We start from the raw sequence: 18,584 nt of genomic DNA, 5'->3' as shown, positions 1-18,584 counted from the left end.
TCTCCACCTCACTGATTTTAACCACAACCATGTCTTCAGCTGCCAAGCCCCTCAGCTCCAGAATTTCCTCCCTGGATCATGTTCTCCTTTAAGAGACTTCCTTAAAATCTATTCTTTGACATTTCCATCCTAATAACTTCTTACTTAGCTTGGTATTAAGTGTTTTTTCCGATAATATTCCTGTTAACCACCTGAGGTTGTTTATCCTGCCAAACACACTAAGTAAATGCATGTTGTTGCTGCTGTTGAACCTTCTTTGCTCCTTTCAAACAGCTTGATCATCCCTCCCATAGGAATGTCCACAAGTGCCTGCGGTACTTTGCGGGGCTAATTTGTGTTTCATTAACATTTTGTCATAGAGGAAAGGCCCAAGTGCTTTGCAGAGGTACAATCACACAAGAGAGATGCTCAGACAAAAAATCCAGACTTGATCAAAGAGGTGCATTGTTACAGGGATCTGGAAGCTGGAATAGCAGAAGGTTTAAGGAAATTCGGAGTGTGGGGCCTTGATGGATGAAGACCAATGGGAGCATTGCACAAGAGGTCAGAGCTGGAGAAATGTTGTCTTCTTGACTAGAACTTGAAGAGATTACCAGGACAGGCAGGAACAATGTCATGAATAGGCTTAAAGGAGAGAGTGACTGTTTATATTGGAGGCCTTGGAGGATAGTGAACTGTTGGAGGTGAGCAAGCAAATGTGCAGGATATGACAACGTACTGTGGGGTATTTGGATAAGTTGACATGTGCATCCAGGTGGGTGAAAACTGGAATCAGTTGGATCTGGTGATGATAAAGGCATGAATAAGAATCCTAGCAGTAGATGCAGAGATGGGGGAGGTTACAGAGCTGGACTTTGTGATGAAAAGCACATGGGGCTGGATTTTCACTCAAAGGAAATAGGTGGTCAAATTTCAACTCCCAGCTTTGTGTTCGCTTTCCTACTATATATTGTAACAATATAAATTATTCCAGTGTCACATCATTACAACATCTCATCAAGCATAATGTCATTCCCAGACTACCAGCAACTGCCGATATTCCTGATTACTTTTTGAAGCTTTCATTATCCTACAGCCTGATTTTCGGATAGCCCTGTTTCTGCTGGGCTGTTCACAGTGCATCCATAGACTCACAGCGTTATACAAGACAGAAACTGGCCCTTCGGCCCAACTTGCCCCTGCCAGCCAAGGCGCCTATCTGAGCTAGTCCCTTTTGCCTGCATTTGTCCCATACCACCTTTCAGTTCCTACCTGCTTCCACCACTTCTTCTGGCAGCTTGTTCCATACACCCACCACTTTCTGTGAGAAAAACATCCCCCGTAGATCTCCTTTAAACTTTTCCCCTCTAACCTTAAGCCGATGCCCTCTAGCTTTAGACTCTCCGACCCTGGGAAAAAGACTGTGACCATCCACCTATTCTATTTCCTTCATGACTGCATAGACCTCAATAAGGTCACCCCTCAGCCTCCTTCGCTCCAGGGAAAACAGTCCCAGCCTCTCCAGTCTCTCCTCATAACTCAAACCCTCCAGTCCCGGAAACGTCCTTGTGAATCTTTTCTGCACCCTCTCTAGCTTAATCATATGCATCCTAGAGCGTGGTGACCTGAACTGCACACAATATTCCAGGTGTGCTCTAACCAACATCCAGTACAGTTACAACATGATGTCCCAACTCTTGTACTCAGTACCCTGTCCGATGAAGGCATGTGTGCCACACACCTTCTTCACCACCCTGTCTACCTGTGTCGCCACTTTCAGGGAACTATGTACCTGTACCCCTTGATCACTCTCTTCTACAACACTCCCCAGGGCCCCATAATTTACAGTGTAAGTTTTGCCCTGGTATAATTTCCCAAAATACATCACTTTGCTTTTGTCTGAGTTAAATTCCATCTGCCTTTTCTTTCTCAATTGATCTAGATCCTGTTGTAACCTCAGAAAAACTTCCTTCACTGTCCACCACACCACCAATTCTGTTATCATCCACAAGCTTACTAACCATGCCACCTACATTCTCATCCAAATCGTTAATATATAGGACAAGCAACAGGAGACCCAGCACCAATTTCTGTTGAGCACCTAAATTTTGCCTGTTCTGAAGCTGATGGAAAACCAGAGAGTGAATTCAGAGTTTAATATCACCATACAAGCTCTTCACCGTATGTTTGATATTTTGGTTATTCTCAAACCAACCATGAGAATTGAAATTGTTTAGAAAATGCAGTTCCCTGATGTGGAAAATTTAAATTGTCTTCTGACTTTTAGAATGCAAACAGTATGTCTCAAGACCAAATTACTGAGGAGGAAGTAAATTGTGAGTGTAGCATATGAATGAATGGTCACAGGCCTTCAACCTGAAGAACAACCCTCCACTACCACCCTCTACCTCCTACCACCAAGCCTATTTTCTCTCCAGTTGGCTAGCTCACCCTGGATCCCATGTGATCTCACCTTCTGGACCAGTCTACCATGCGAGACCTTGTAAGAAACTTGCCAAAGTCCATGTAGACAATATCTACTGCCCTGCTCCCAACAAACCACTTGATCAACTCTTCAAAAAGACTCAATTAAATTTGTGAGACACACACAAAGCCATGCCTGACTATTTCTAATCAATCTTTGCCTTCCCAAAATGCAGATAGGTGCTGTTTCTCAGGATCCCCTCCAGTAACTTATGCACCACTGATGTTGGGCTCACTGACCTGCAATTCCCAGGCTTGTCCTTGCAGACCTTCTTACATAAAGGCACAACATTAGCCATCGTCCAGTCATCTGTCCTGAAAATAAGCCACGTCAAGCTTCAAGTCCCCTTCAATTCTGGAATTCATCAAAGAGCTTCTTACTGTTATAGTAAAGGAAGTGGGTCTTTGCAGTGTGGAATTCATTCATATGCTACACTCACAATTTACTTCCTCCTCAGTAGTTTGGTCTTGAGACATACTGTTTGCATTATAAAAGTCAGAAAACAATTTAAATTTTCCACATCAGGGAAATGCATTTTCTAAACAATTTCAAATCTCATGGTTGGTTTGAGAATAACCAAAATATCAAACGTATGGTGAACAGCTTGAATGATGATATTAAACTCTGAATTCACTCTCTGGTTTTCCATCAGCTTCAGAACAGGCAAAATTTAAGCAATAGTTCAATACCACCATTGCCTAAACTTAAAATAACCCTCCTGGTCATCTATCCCTCAGTGACTAAGATGGGTACTCCATTGATGCAAGTATTCCAAAGATCCTGAAGGTACTTTAAATAATGCTGAGAATTCAGCATTTCAGGTGTGAATCTCTTACAGCTCATCTGCTGGCATTAATTTTGTTTGGTATCATCATCAGACCAACCCAAACCTCCTAGGTAAGTTTGAAGTTTGTTGATAAGACTGCTGTATTAAAGTGAATGGGTCCAGTGTACCCTTATTCAAAATTAATGTTGGTTGTCAGTTGAAGTCAGTATAATGGTTGTGGTTATTTGATGGAGTCGCTTAAAGTCTCATTTCATTGGCAGGTAAGTCTGAGAACATCAATTACTCTGTTTCCAAGGAATTATAACATGCAAGCTAATATGTCGGCTGTGTCTTAATGTGTCTGGCTCCAGCCACTTGTTCATTATATCTCCATTCTGTTAACTTAATGTTTCATTAAGTTAAAGTCACTTGTGACTTGATCAGGATTCCACATTCTGAATCAATGTTAAAACAATTTTCAGTGACTTTGTTTCCACAAGGAACACATTTGTTACTGTCTCAAAGAGGGATGCTGACCTAGATTTTAAATGTTATATAATGATCCTGCAAAAACAAATTTGCCTTTTGCTGTATCAATAAATCCCTTTAAAGTGCTTTCTCCGCAGGATGGAGGGGATCTTCCTTCATTCTGGTTTTGTGGGTTCTGAGGTGGCTGATGAGGCCTTTGTGGTGTTTAAGAGGCTGTTAGACGCATGAATATGTGGGGAATGGAGGGATATGGATCATGTGCAGGCAGAAGAGATTTAGTTTAATTTGACATCGTATTTGGCACAGACATCATGGGCCAAAGGGCATATTTCTGTGCTGTACTGTTTTCTGTATGGTCTAATAAATGCTTACAACATACAAAATAGGAGATTATATTTTCTAAGGCATTTTGCACCTTTAAAAATGGCCGGGGGCACCTGATGCATGAACCTTTATTGTCAGGGGGAAGGGTTCTGCAACGTGGGCAAGTTGTTCTGCAGAAGTTTAGTGTAAGCCGCACTGTCCTGTCTACTTCAGTGGAGTGAATGCAACATAAGTTGATCAATTTCTCATTTGTCCTCTAGATAAGCCCTATTCCAGAGGGCAGCCTGTTGGAGATGCAGCAATGCAGTAAGAAACATTGAGAAGAGTGTTGAGACCATTTGCATTCCTGGTTAATTGTCTTCTGAATCTTCTGGTTATTTTCATCTAACCAGTCCTGGTGTTTTCTGGAAGTGAAGCCAAGAGTCTCTTTACAGCTGCTAATGGTGGCTTCAGGGCTGTCCATGAAATGTAGACACTGTTGGCTGTGGGTGGTCGGGTTGTCTATGAGGCACTCTCAGAGCAGAGCTGTCTCGGCAGGATCCCTAGAAATACAACACTGACTTCCTTGTAAAAATGTTTCTGTTGCTTCTGTTAATTTGGGGCTAGGCTGATGGAGGTAACAGAGATGAGGTGGTGATCAATCCAACAGTTCTGGCATTGGTGATGAGGACATCCTTGTGGTCTCACACTCAGATCATGATTTCATCAAATGGATGCCATTGCCAGGAACATTATTGTCAGGAGTTCTTGTGCTCTTCTCTCTGGTGAAACAGGGATCTTTATGATAAGCTCCAGCTATTGTATCAGGAGGAGGACTCCGCTGGGGTTAGCCTTCCCAACTCCCACCTTTGCCTATCAAGCCTTGCCAGAGGATTGCATCTTTTCTCACCTGGTGTTGGAAGTTATCCAGGAAGATCAGTTTGTCTCCCTCTCGGATGTGGAACTGGGATTTTCCAAGGTCAGTGCAGAAGACCTTGTAGAAGCTTCTTCCATAGCTTCCAGGGTTGGGGCGTACGCACTGATGACTGTAGTGTTATGTTTGTTCTTCATCAAGAGACAAACTTCGCATGGGTTTAGCGTCTGAACATTTTATTTACCAGCAACACCAGACTGGCTTGCTTTCCCTCTCTTTTTACAGCCACTTCCTGTTCCCCCATGTGACCCCCTTGTATTGCCTACTGGGAACTGTAGTTCTTTTTTGTAACCACATAATAACACATCATTCCCCTTTAAAGAAAAACAAACACAATACTTTGTCCTTATAAATCTGCCAAGAACCCTTGTCCACTCAGCAGCTTTCAATCAGTCTCTGAGGTGGTTTAATGGTCCTTTTTGGTCTGGTACTTGTTTCTGCAGGTGTGTTGCTTTCATTTGCTGCAATACTATTGCTGTTTTCCTGCGAACTCTGGTCCACATGTTCATTTTCTCCAATATGCTGGCCCCTTTGTTGTACCGACAGGGGACAGGTCTCAGCCATGGGTTGGAGCTTGTGGTCGTAGATCCACGTGGTTCCTCCTCAGAGGTGCCCCTCACTCCATCTGGATCTGGTATGAATGTGGATTTACTTCCTCTTGCACAACTCCTTGCATGGACCATGTGCCAGAATCATGATCTCGGATTCACACTTGATCCCCAGGCTTCAGGACTGGTAGGCTTTTCGCTGTCTTGTTGTGATTCCGTTTCTGTTTTTCTTTCCCTTCCTCTTTAGCCTGTTTGACCTTGTGTGCTCCTTCAGGTGTCAACAGGTTTTCATGTATTGGAAGGTTAGTGCGTATGCGTCGACCCATCAGCATTTGGGCTGGTGAAAGGCCGTTCTGCAGTGGCGCACTTATGTAAATTGTTAGACTTCTGTGGAAATCCTCTCATCCATCTTGCGCTTTCTTCATGAGGCCCTTCACCACCTTAACTGAACTCCACTAGGCCATTAGATTTTGGGTGATGTGTGTTTGAGGTTATATGTCGAAACCCCCAAACATTGGCAAAGGATTCAAATTCATAGCTTGAAAATTGTGGAGCATTGTCTGATACTACTTCACATGGAACTCCATGCCTCTCAAACACAGCTTTCAGGAACATGATAACTGCTTTGCTGGTCATTGATTGCAGTGTTGCAACCTCTGGGTAATTGGAAAAGTAGTCTGTTACAACAATATGGCTCTTCCCATTACAGTCAAACAAATCCATTCCAACTTTGAAATACGGGCCATCTTGCCCATAGATCTACTGATGGAACCTTTCACATGCATATGTACTGGTGAGAAGCTCTTTCTCTATCTGTGCATAGTTGGCTTCCACACTTGTTAAAGCCCTTGATGCATAGGCCACAGGTTGCCATGTGCCACCATGCTGCTGCAGTAGTACTGATCCAAAACCATGCCGGGATGCATCAGCTAATATCCTGATACACCTTTCCGAATCATAAAACTTCAGCACAGGCTCTTCAGTTAGGACCCTTTTCAATGTCTGGAAACACTCTTCTTGCTCATGAGACCAAATTCATTCATTTTGTTGCTCAAGGAGTGACCTAAGTGGTGCTGACACTGTTGACAGTCGAGGGATGAACTTAGCCAACTAAGTCATCATCCCTAAGAAACGTCTCACTTCCTCTTTGTTTTAGGTCCTCTCCATGTTTTCAATGGTTGATATCTTTCTTGGGTCAGGCTTCACTCCCTCTTCAGATATGACATCTCCTATGAAGATCACTGTCTTAACACCAAACTCACATTTCTCTTTATTTAATTTCAAATTGATATTCCTTGTCACGTCAAGCACCTGTTTCAGTCGAGTATCATGTTCATCCTTGGTGGACCCCCAGACGATGATGTCATCCATCATGGTCTCGACACCAGGTATGCCCTCAAAAATCAAGTAGATGGTTTTATGGTAGACTTCTGATGCGGACAGGATCCCATATGGCAGCCAAAGATAGCGATATCTTCCCTGTGGTGTGTTAAAAGTACACAGTCTCGAACTTGCCTCATCAAGCTTCATCTGCCAAAACACAGACGATGTGTCGAGCTTGCTGAACCATTTAGCACCTGAAAACCAGGACATGATCTCCTCCCGTGTTGGCAATTTAAAATGCTCTCTCTTGATGGCTTTATTGAGATCTCTTGGGTCTAGACATATCCACAATGCTCCATTTTTCTTTTGCACAATGACCAGTGAACTCAGCCAATCTGTTGGTTCTTCAATTTTCTGTATGATAATCATCCATTCCATGCATGCTAGTTCTTGTTTAAGTTTATCTCTAAGTTGAAATGGAACTTTCCTGCATGTATGGACAATAGGAGCCACTGTCTCATCTATGTGAATTTTGTGTACACCAGGTAAGCATCTGAGCTGCTCAAAGACATCTGCATACTCTTCCATGAGTGTTGTGTGGTCATCTTTGGTGTGTGAAGCTACTATGAAAACTCTTTTCACTAGGTTCAGCTTTTCACATGCACTGAGACCTAATATTGGCTGTACTCTCTTTTCTACAATCAGTAGCTGTGATTTTAAGTGCTGCCCCTTGTGCTTGAAGGTCACCGTACAGCCCTCTTTTACTGGAACTTTCTCTCCAGTGTAGCCTGTCACTTTTAACTTCACAGGGTAAATCTTACTCTTTACTGTGAGAGTCTTATAATCATCCATGGATAACAGATTCACCTGAGCTCCGGTGTCAAGCTTGAATGGAATTACCGTCTCATTCACAGTTACTGGAACAATCCATTCTGTTTTACCAGCAGCCACAGTCTGTACAGAATCCACAAAGAATTCCTCCATTTCCTCATCAACCGTGTGCACCTTTCTCTTGTCAGCTCCAGCTTTGCAACACCTTGCAAAGTGATTCTTCTGCCCACAGCTATTGCAGGACTTCACATAAGCAGGACACATCTTCGGAATGTGTCTACCTCCACATCTGCTGCATTTGCTGTTTGAGCCTTCCTCTTTGCTTTGCTGTTGCTTTCAGAAATGCCTTGTGTGCTGCTTCTCTGTTTTCACAGCATGCACTGTTGTGTCTGCCCTGTGCAGCTCATTAGCTTGTGCTCGTGTGGTATCTGCTGACCTACACATATTTACCGCCTTTTCCAGGGTCAAATCTTTTTCATGCAACAGTTTTTCTCTGAGTCCATTATCTGGAATTCCACAAACTATTCTGTCTTTAACTAGTCAGTTTCTCAAATCTCCAAATTCACAAGACTTACTCAGTGTGTGAAGCTCAACTAAGTATTGGTCGAAGCTAACACCTTGTTTCTGGTCACAGGAAAAAAAAATATCTCTCGAATGTGATTTTTTACTTGGGATAAAATACTCCTCAAATTTTTTCATCAAAGTGCCCAACTCAAAAGCTGTCTCATCAATTTGAATGCTGTTTTAGATGTCCAAAGCATCTTCACCAATCACATGCAGAAAAATAGACGCTTTCAATTTTTCATCATTCCTTCCCACTCCACTAGCATCTAAATATATGTTGAATCGCTGTTTGAAGCATTTCCAATTATCGGTTAGATTGCCAGTAAACTGCATCGGCTTGGGAGGACTTAGGGAACTCTTGGACTCTCACCTGAATCTCTCTTGGCAAATCCAGTGACTGCTGAACTTCAGGAACAATGTGCTCCCTCGCCACGCCGGCCGGCTTTTTCTCCGTCTTATTACAGCTTTTCTTTCGTACTCACTGAGCTCTTTCTCAATTGCACGCAGTATTCATCTACTCTCCCTGTTCAGACCTCAAGCCAACTTCTGACACCACGTTATGTTTGTTCTTCATCAAGAGACAAACTTTGCGTGGGTTTAACATCTGAACATTTATTAACCAACAACACCAGACTGGCTTGCTTTCCCTCTCTTTTTACAGCCACTTCCTTTTCCCCCATGTGAACCCTTGCACTGCCTACTGGGAACTGTAGTTCTTTATTGTAACTACATAATAATACATGTAGTGTGTTGGTTCGATGTTAAGGTGAATAGAAGGGTCATAAGGTATTCACTAATTCTGCTGAGAGCCCGGACTAGCTCACACCCCCACCCTCTCTCTAGTACCTTCCCACCCCAAGCACCCTTCACTCTCTCCTTTCCCAGCTCTCCACTCTCCCATCTCTGAACTTTCTCTTACCCCTACCTCCCAGGTTGCCCACACATCCTACTCACTCTCCAGCCCAGAGAAAAGCCTTGGAGAAGAGTGTGTTGCCTTCAGCTGGCTGAAACCTTGGGTACGTTCTCAGTTGGTGAACAAGCCGATGGAATCCTGGGCAAATGTCTCAGTACTGTCTGTGTGAACCACCTCCCTTACCTTGCTCCCTCCAGTGGTGGAACCCAACTGAAAATAATTCAACAAATTGTATCTACAGCGAATTCTTCACAAACCGATGTCACAGCAAGCAATCTCTGAGCTGACATCATTCCTCCTGTATCTCGACTGAATTTTTCTCAAAGTTTAGATATTGGAAATGGGCCCAAATGAGTGACAGAAGCTGATCATCAGTAAGCAGAGAACCCTTCCATGGGGTGGCAAATGCATCTTATTTTATTTGGCTTCCTGTTGAAGGAAATGACCACTGCCCAGAGAAGACTGATCACTGGTCACTGTTTCTGTACCTTATTTAAAATTGTATTTTGTGCATTATACTGCCTGTGTGCATTCTTCCTACACAGCAGTAGAGACAGCTGGTCGCTTTGTACAAATTTGTGAAGGTGACAAAACAAGTCGAGAAGGGTGTTTATAAAAAGCATAATGATATCCTCCTGTTTATAAATAGTGGGGAAAGTACGAGGAGAAAGGAAATGGAAAAGAAATTGAACAAATAAATTACATCATTTGATAAGTCATTTGATGTCGTTACAGAAGATTAAGGCTCATGGATTTTGGCTAAGTATGTTCCTGGATGGTGGACAGAGAAAGTAGGAATATAGAAGTCATTTTCAGATAGGCTGCTTATCACCAGTGGAGTTCCATTAAATCAGTATTTATCCTTCAACCATTTACATTACATCAATGACAAATGAGTAAATCAACTGTAATGTGTCCAGGTTTGCCGATGAGAAATAAACAATGAGGAGGGTGTGAAGAGTTTACAAAACAATATAGACAGGTGGGCTAGAAAGTAGGAAATGAGGAGTAATGTGACGTTTATCCACTTTGACAGAAGAATGGATTACAGGAAGTATTATTCTGCTGAAAATTGGTTTTTCCCTGGGTGAAATGCGTTAACAACCATTTTTGCATCAAAGCAGACATTTGGGTAATCGCCCCCACACCCAATCTGATTTCCGCACCAGATGCACATGAGAAGATGTCACTCTCCGTGTAATAGTCCTTGCATGGGTGGGAACGTGGACCATGTTGTCCTCGGAGACCCCATTGTTGGTCAGTCACCAGTTAGCTTGATCTTCTCAGTGCAGTGCTTGTCAGGTAATCACTAACTTACCTTCATCACTGTGGCCGTCCCCTTAACAATGTTGCACCAAACCTCATCCCATCTGCTCTTGCCCACAACCATTCAACAGTGCTGGTATATCACCTCTGTAATCCTCCCCTCACTAACTCCTGACCATCCAACAGTGCTGGTATATCTCATCTACAATCCTTCCCTCATCGCCTCCCAACCATCCCACATCATCCACTCCCTGACCTTCTGAGCTGATCTATCTCTTCCTCATGCCTGCCCTCCCCGATCATCTATCAGTGCTGGTCTATCACATCCAACTGCCCCACCCCCAACCCCCCACCATGCTTTAGTTGTCGGACCCCAGTCCTCTCCTCACCCTGGCCCTGTGGCTGCCTGTCAACATAAAAAGCATCCACCCAGTGGAGCACTGGTGACTCATTTTCCATCACTAAAGTATTCAAATGGATTTTTCAGCAGGCCAACCATCGACTGAAGGGGTGTTGACATCCTATTCCCGTGTCTATCTAACAGCCTCTTAAACACCACTATTGTATCTGCTATCACCACTATCCCTGGCAGCCCATTCCAGGCACCTACCACCCCGTGTAAAAAACTTGCCCCGTACATCTCCCTTAAACTTTCCCCCTCTCACTTTCAATGCATGTCCTCTAGTATTTGACATTTCTACCCTGGGGGAAAGATTCTGACTGCCTACCTTATCTATGCCTCTCATAATTTTATGAACTTCCATCAGATCTCCCCTCAGCCTCCGACACTCCAGAAAAAACAACCCAAGTTTGTCCAACCACTCATTATAGCTCATACCCTCTAATTATTGTTTCATGATAATGTAGAATATCTGAGATGTTTTACTGTTCAATCTTCATGAGTGTTGGGAGGATCACGTTTTATTTAAAAAAGAAAAGAACTGCAGGGGGAATGGCCAAAGAGCAGGAGGGTGGGATTAATTGGATAGTTTCTTCAAAGAGCCAGTTCCAGTGGACTGCAATTCAGTACCGCTTATCACAGCTCTACAAAATTTAAGTTTCTAAGATGATTGGGAAGGATAGCTAGTGACACACAAGTTTGTAAACTGAATTTCAATCATAGAGCTTTACCCTGGTGAAATATTGACTTTTTCAGCCACCGTATCAATTATAGTGAATGATGCCTTTTTACCATTCTATCAAGAGAATTAAAAGCAGTGAGGCATTGGTCAATGATTGGTACTAAAGGCACCGTGGTTAGATATACTGACCACCACAATGGTGGCAGTGCGGCACAACCTGAGCCGCCTGGCGGACACGCCGAAGGTGCCGTTCCGCGAGGCGCCAAGGCGGTTCTTGTACGGGCTGCTCCTGCACACCTTTCACTTCCTCGCCCTGGTCTGCTGGCCGGACATGCCGTGGCGGTCCGTCTTGCCGGCGAGCGGCGAGGGTGGTCCCCGGTGGAGGTCCCTCTACATGGGAGTCCTCCCGCTGTACATCGGGGACCTGGGGTGGAGGGTGTTGCACCAGGCCGTGCCGTGCAACTGATTTTTGAGCCGGTTCACCGACACCCCAGCCGCCTGTCACTTCTGCGGCCGGGAGGAGACAGTGTACCATGTGTACGCGGAGTGCGAGAGTTTGCAGCCCCTCTTGGTGTATCTGAAGGGGCTGCTGTTCAAGTTCTCGCTGCGCTTCAGCCCGACGCTGTAGGTTTACGGGCACCCGGTGCAGCGCGGGGCAGGGCACACGGAGGATCTCCTGGTGGGTCTCCTGCTGGGCCTGGCCAAGCTGGCCATCCACGGGACGCGGTGGCGGGCGGCCGAGGGTACTGGCTGGTCTGCCTGCCTGCATGTCTTCCATGCTTACGTGCGCGCGCGAGTGTGTTTAGAGAGGGAGCACACAGTTTCCACGGGCACCCTAGCTGAGTTCCGCACTTGGTGGGCCCCTCAGGGGATCGCGTGTGTCGTGGATGGTACAAACACGATTCTTATTTGAAGTGTTGCGTGTTGCGTTAACGGGTGTAGCGTTGCGTGTGTGTTTTGTTACTATTAATTTGCATTCTCTACTGTAGTATGTCATTGCTTAGTTTCTTCTTTTCTGTATTAGATGTAGTGTATTGACACTGGTTGTCTTTTTGTAGTGCTTTTAGCGAATAAATGTTTATATTTAAAAAAAACTACCACAATGGTTCCAGTTGGAGTGTGAGGAAACTTACATCTGCATGATGAGAATTAGCTTTAAAACACCTAGGCGCTATGATTATTAAAGACTAGTAGGGCTGGGATTTCTCGTTCTGCTGAAGTACTTTGAAACAACAGAGCGTCTTGATAGACTACTCCCGAAGGCAATGATATGTTTTGTATATATATGTTTGTTTACACATATCTATCTATCTATCTATCTATCTATCTATCTATCTATCTATCTATCTATCTATCTATCTATCTATATATATATATATCTATCTATATCTATATATATATCTATATATATCTCTCTCTATATATATATATATATATATATATATATATATATATGTTTGTAGCATGCATTAGGGCCCAGGGGAATCCCATATGCAGCCCTGTTGGCTATGGGCATTCCAGGCCGTTGAGTATCAAGTGCCAGATGGCCCCAAGTCAGGCGAGCAACCTCTCTCACTGCCCCTGCCCTCAGCAACTCTTGGACATTCAGGGAGGTAACAGGATTGCCCAGAACATTCCCTTCCCCAACTAACATCATCACTGCAGGTCAGAGGTATGGCCACCGATCTGCCCATTTGGAAAATCCAAGAAACAATCTGATTGACAGCACAACAGCATCACCTTGACTTTCTCTTGGTGCTGCCTGGAAACCCATCTGAACATCAGTGACCTTAGCAGGCGAATAGAATGTCACACTTTAATATCCGGCTGCACTAAAGTACTGAATTTGATTTTCACCAGATATAACCCAATGATTAGCTTTGTGATTTGCCTAGGAAATACTTCCCAGACGGCCTGTAGCTCCGACCAATCGAATGCTGGACATTTCTGATTGCTCACTTCACTGCAGCATTTGGACCTTAGAAGCAGAGAACACTTAAGTCATCTTATCAGGGAGAAGATAGAATCCCGGTGAGAGGAACTGCTGACGTCTGTGCTCACCCATTCCTTGGCTTTGATTGAAATCCCCTTTGATGATCTTGCAGGACTTGTCGTCACCATTGCACACCCCACAACGATCCTCTTTTGCTGCAGACCCAATGATTCCATCACAGCCAATCTTCTGTTAACAACAAACAGGTGTCTCCATTATTGGTTCTTTAATGAAACTCAGTGAAATTTAATTACAGGCAACCCCCTGGTGCTGGTTCTGGATAGCGTGGGTTTTATCATGAGCATAATTTTATGGCAACACATGGCCTGAGACCAACATTACTCTCCAAGCTGAGCTGCTAGTTCACTCAACAGAACATTGCCAGGTATTAAGAATTCAGAAGGATTTTAGTTTGTTTGACAAAGCATTAACTATTGTTACTCGAAATACATCAAGCCCCCTATCAGTTTTACATGAATGTCACAATGAGATAAAAAAGCCTTTTTGAATGTTGAGCATAATGCTGCTTGAGCTGATTTTATAATGTGGCAATCTCAATTATATGCATAAATGTCATCAGAAAATAATCACACTGTAGAGCTGAATATAAAATAACAATCACAACAATAGGGTATAAATAACACACTGCATCAGTGGCAGAGACGTCATCGACACTAAATAGTGGGTCATTTAGCTCTCACACTTATCTTTGAATTCCAGTTATTAAACCTTTATCCTATCTAAACATTCAATTCTTAAAAAACAACCCCACATAAAGTTATTTGAAAGAGTTATAAACATTGCCTAAAGCTTCTCCAGTCTTCTAATTCTGTTCAGTTGGTTCCAGAAAATACATAAATGCCTAATGTTTTGAGCCAAACACATTATCATCCATTAGTCTCTGGTTTAAACTCCACTGGGACAGAGCCGTGCATTAAATTGCATTTCTACAGCATCCTTCATTACTGCAGGGGCAAGGTAAACAGTGCAGTTTTCATTTTAATGGAAGTCTGACACACAGGTCTCTGTATAAAGCAGAACCATGGCTTAAAGATATTTTGTCTTGTTATGCCTTTGGAAACCATAAAGCTCACACTTGATATAAAATACAATAATGACCTTTCAACATATGTTTTATCGCTGGTTGAGGCTAGAATTGTACTTGAACATGCGTTTAATTCGTAAAAAGCTCATAATGTCCCCACATATGCTTTTTAAAACCAATGCCAATGCTCTTGTGATAATTGCGTCTGCTCTCAACAATTGATGTTCAGCTCAGCAGTTCATCAATGAGACTCTTATCCTGAGTGCTTAACACACTGGTTGTATTCAGGGTGCAGACTGTCATAATAACATCTCTTCCTTTCAAGCACAGAACAGCTTAGTGGGAATGGTTAGGATGCTTTTGACAGATATTTTCAACAATAGCTTTTATTTATTTTTAGTTTCCTTCTTTTCTGCATGTTATTGAGGAAAGTATTTGAGAGCTTGCTCAGTGCCAGTACCAGACACTCTCAGGGGATGAGTGGAACTCCCTCACCCTGTCCAACACAAAGCTCCTTTTTCAGAATAACTCTTCTTGCACTGGACTGGTATGTCCCCTTCCCACACCACATGCCCTGTGACCTCTCGAAGTGGCACTGCCCACACCGGGGGATTGTCCTGTGCTTGAAGCCCCTGCCTCCCAAAAATGGGGTTTATTTTGTGAAGGACCCCAATACTCACGCATCATCACAGAGGTCAGCATTGAACAGAGTCTGACATGGATGCAGAGAGAGAATGTGGGACATACTGACTGAGGGAGAGTGGGTATAGCCTGGGGAGAGATCACTACTGCGCAGTTTGGCCTACGCTGTCTGTGCCCTCCCAGAAAGAGCTAATTATTTATTTCTGTTTAACCCCCAAACAATTCCTTTTTTTTCAATAATTATCTGCTTTCTTTTAAAAAAGGCCAACAAGCCAGTACTTCAAGAATCAATATGTGGGCTCTGTAGTCAATATAAGAGCTCTACAGGTGTAACTACTCCTGTGTGATTAGATCAATGCTTCCAGTCACCTAGAGTCAATGGAGTTCATTTTGCCCATGACATCTATACTGGTTCTGGATAGAGATCTTCACGGACCCTGCCCTATTTCCCACATCCTTTTCTGAAATATTCTTTCCAAAGATTTACCTCCTTTTTGAAAGACTTTCTGAATTCTGCTTGGGGAACCTTTCTGAGAGGGAAGAGTTTGGTTTAAGTCTGTGTCAGGATGGGACTAGTCTGAAGAGAACTCCTGCAGAACGGACATAAGGCCCGAAATACTGGCAGGACAGCTGGCACTAATCGCACTGATCACTGCCAGTTTACTCACTGAGGCAGGGCCAGTGTCGCACACTGCTGACACCATTGTTATGCAGCCAGCACCCAGACATCACTGCAAGAAAGTTACCTGGACTTTTTGCTCCGGGAAGCATCCACACTCCTTAGATTAAGTGCTATGGAGTTGTTCTGTGGTCAGGGACAGGTGGGTGTGTCTGTGACTAAGCCAGGTGCAGGGATCCTAGAGCTAGTATTGCAGCAGCTGGGATCCCAAACTTGTCCGGTAGATCTGAGGTTCTTGCAACCCCTGTAGACATGTTGGGATGAGACAACTGACAGGAGGGTTGCTTATGTTGACTGGCGATCTGTTGGCCAGTGATATGTCATAGGGATCAGTTCTGGGACCCTTGCCATTTGTCAACTACACTAACAACTTAGATATAGATGTAGGAAGTATGTTAGGAAGATGACATGAAAATTGGAGATGTTGTTGATAGGGAGGACGGTAGTCTTAGGCTACAGAATGATATTGATCAGCTGGTAAATTGGGCAGAATAATGGCAGATGGAATTTAATTCTGTTTTAAATTTAAGTGTGAGGTGATGTATTTTGTGGAGGTTTAACAAGGGTAGGACATAAGGAATGAACAGTAGGTCCTTGGGGAGTATTGAGAAAGAAAAGGATCTTGGTGCATTAGTCTAAAGATCCCTGAAGGTGGCAGCTCAGGTAGACAGGTTGCTGAAGAAGGCATATGGGATGTTTGCCTTCATTAGCCAGGGCAGAAGATATAAGAGCAGGGAGGTCTTGCTGCAACTTTATGAAACATCGGTTAGGCTACAGCTGGAATACCATGTGCAGTTCCAATTGTCACACCACTGGAACGCACTGGAGAGGGTACAGAGCAAACTAACCAGGAGAGGGTGCAGAGCAGACTAACTTGGATATTTCCTGTCTGGGATGGAACATTGCAGTAATGAGGAGAGACTGAATAGGTTGTTATTTTTCCTTGGATTGGAGGAGGCTTGAGGGTGAAGTGATACAGGCATACAAAATTATGAGAGACATAGACAGGGTAAGACATAGTAAGAAGTTTTTCCCCATTGCAGTGGTGTCTAAAACCAAAAATTGAAGCTGAGGAGGGGATCTGAGGAGGATTTATTTCATCCAGAGGATAGTAGGAATCTAGAATGCACTGCCTGAGGGGGTGTGGAGGCAGGTACTTTCATAACATTCAAGAAGCATCTGGATGAACATTTGAAATGCGAAGGTATCATAGGCTACGGATCAATTGCTAGTAAATGGGATTAGTATAGATAGGTAGTTGATGATCAGCATAGGCATGGTGGGCCGAAGGGCCTGCTTCTGTGCTGAATGACACTATCCATGTCTGTAAGAGACAGAGAAAGGTGATATAACACTTAAAAGGCATTATATTGGAAAATGTTGATATCACAAGGAAAACAGGTGAAGCATGCAGTTAAAAAAGCAAACGGTATGTTGGCCTTCACAGCAAGGATTTTAGGACAGGAGTTAGGAAGTTTTGCCACAATTATACAGTCTCTTTGTGATACCACACCTTGAGTATTGTGTGCAGTTTTGTCTCTTTGTCCAAAAAATGATATATTTTTCATAGAGGGAGTGCAGTGAAGTTTACCAGACTGATTCCTGGGATGGTGGGCCTGCCTTGACTAGGTTTGTATTCACTGGAAGAATGAGGGTGGATTCGTTCAATATTCCGACAGGGCTAGACATACTGGATGGAGGGACAATATTTGTCTTGGCTGTGGTGTCTAGAACGAGGGGTCATGGAATCAGGATATGGGGTAAGACATTAAGGACTGCGATCGCAAGGCTATTATTCTTTAGTTATTGGTCTCAAAACAAATTGAATTCAAACCGTATTGGGAGAATATTCAAATGATGGGCTTGTGAAGTGCAGCATCACCTGATGAATCTGTACACAGTCCGTTAGAAGAAACCAATGGTTGTAGTCACAGAGCAATACAGAACAGGTACAGGCCCTTTGGCCCAACCAGTCCATGCCGACCACGGTTCCCACCCAGCTAGTCCCAATTTCCTTCATTCAGCCCATATCCCTCTAAGCCCTGTCCTGCATGTACCTATCCAAATGCTCCTTAGTCATTGAACACACCCAAGGTTCTGCAATGTTCTCCCCATGGGCAATCAGAACAGTTACTCTGAATAAACTGTTTAACTTGGTAAAGTTGTTCAGAACTATTGTGGCCCATTGGTGTTCAGAATATGACCTCAATTGGAACCAATGTTCACTGACACATTCCTGGAAGTGTCAGCGAGAAGAGAAGAATACCACTTAAATGGTCTCCATGACAACTCTTAACTTTGTGAAGGATAAGAGCACCATAACGGTTGATGTTAACCTATTAACCTGCTTATATGAGATTGCTTTTCTGTGTCATTTCTTTGTGTCAGTAAGAATTTTACTGAAACTTTATTAACTTAGCAGATGGAGCACATAATATAAGCATATTACCTTGCGAACACTTGGTTTTTAAAACAACACACCACAGTGTCGGCTCTCACCTTGCATTTGCCATTCACACAGAGGTCAGTCTCATAGGGCCCACAGGGAGTGCCGTCCAGAACTCTCTCAGCTATCAGAACAGGGGACTCCTTCCCGAAGGGGGAGCAATACAAAGCACAAGGCATGTCTGAAAAAGGAAAATATTCTGCTCAGCAAAGTCAGATCACATCAAGCTAATAACTCTATGCAGTATGAATCTAGTTCCCTGCAGTTACAAGGAGAATCAATGTTAAAATAAGTGA

The 18,584-nt window shown here is 43.5% G+C and overlaps 1 protein-coding gene across 1 annotated transcript in view; it reads right to left on the bottom strand.

Moving 5' to 3' along the window:
* The window catches only part of adamts17 (ADAM metallopeptidase with thrombospondin type 1 motif, 17), a 357,749-nt gene that overhangs the window by 96,948 nt on the left and 242,217 nt on the right, over nucleotides 1-18,584 (bottom strand). The window contains 2 exon segments of the mRNA XM_052040638.1: nucleotides 13,545-13,665; nucleotides 18,342-18,469. Of these exon segments, the coding sequence (XP_051896598.1) occupies nucleotides 13,545-13,665; nucleotides 18,342-18,469 (249 nt within the window).

The sequence above is a fragment of the Pristis pectinata genome, chromosome 28 (assembly GCF_009764475.1).
Source record: "Pristis pectinata isolate sPriPec2 chromosome 28, sPriPec2.1.pri, whole genome shotgun sequence".
NCBI lineage: Eukaryota > Metazoa > Chordata > Chondrichthyes > Rhinopristiformes > Pristidae > Pristis > Pristis pectinata.
The sequence above is the reverse complement of the archived record's forward strand: the minus strand, read 5'-3'. Positions and strand labels throughout refer to the sequence as shown.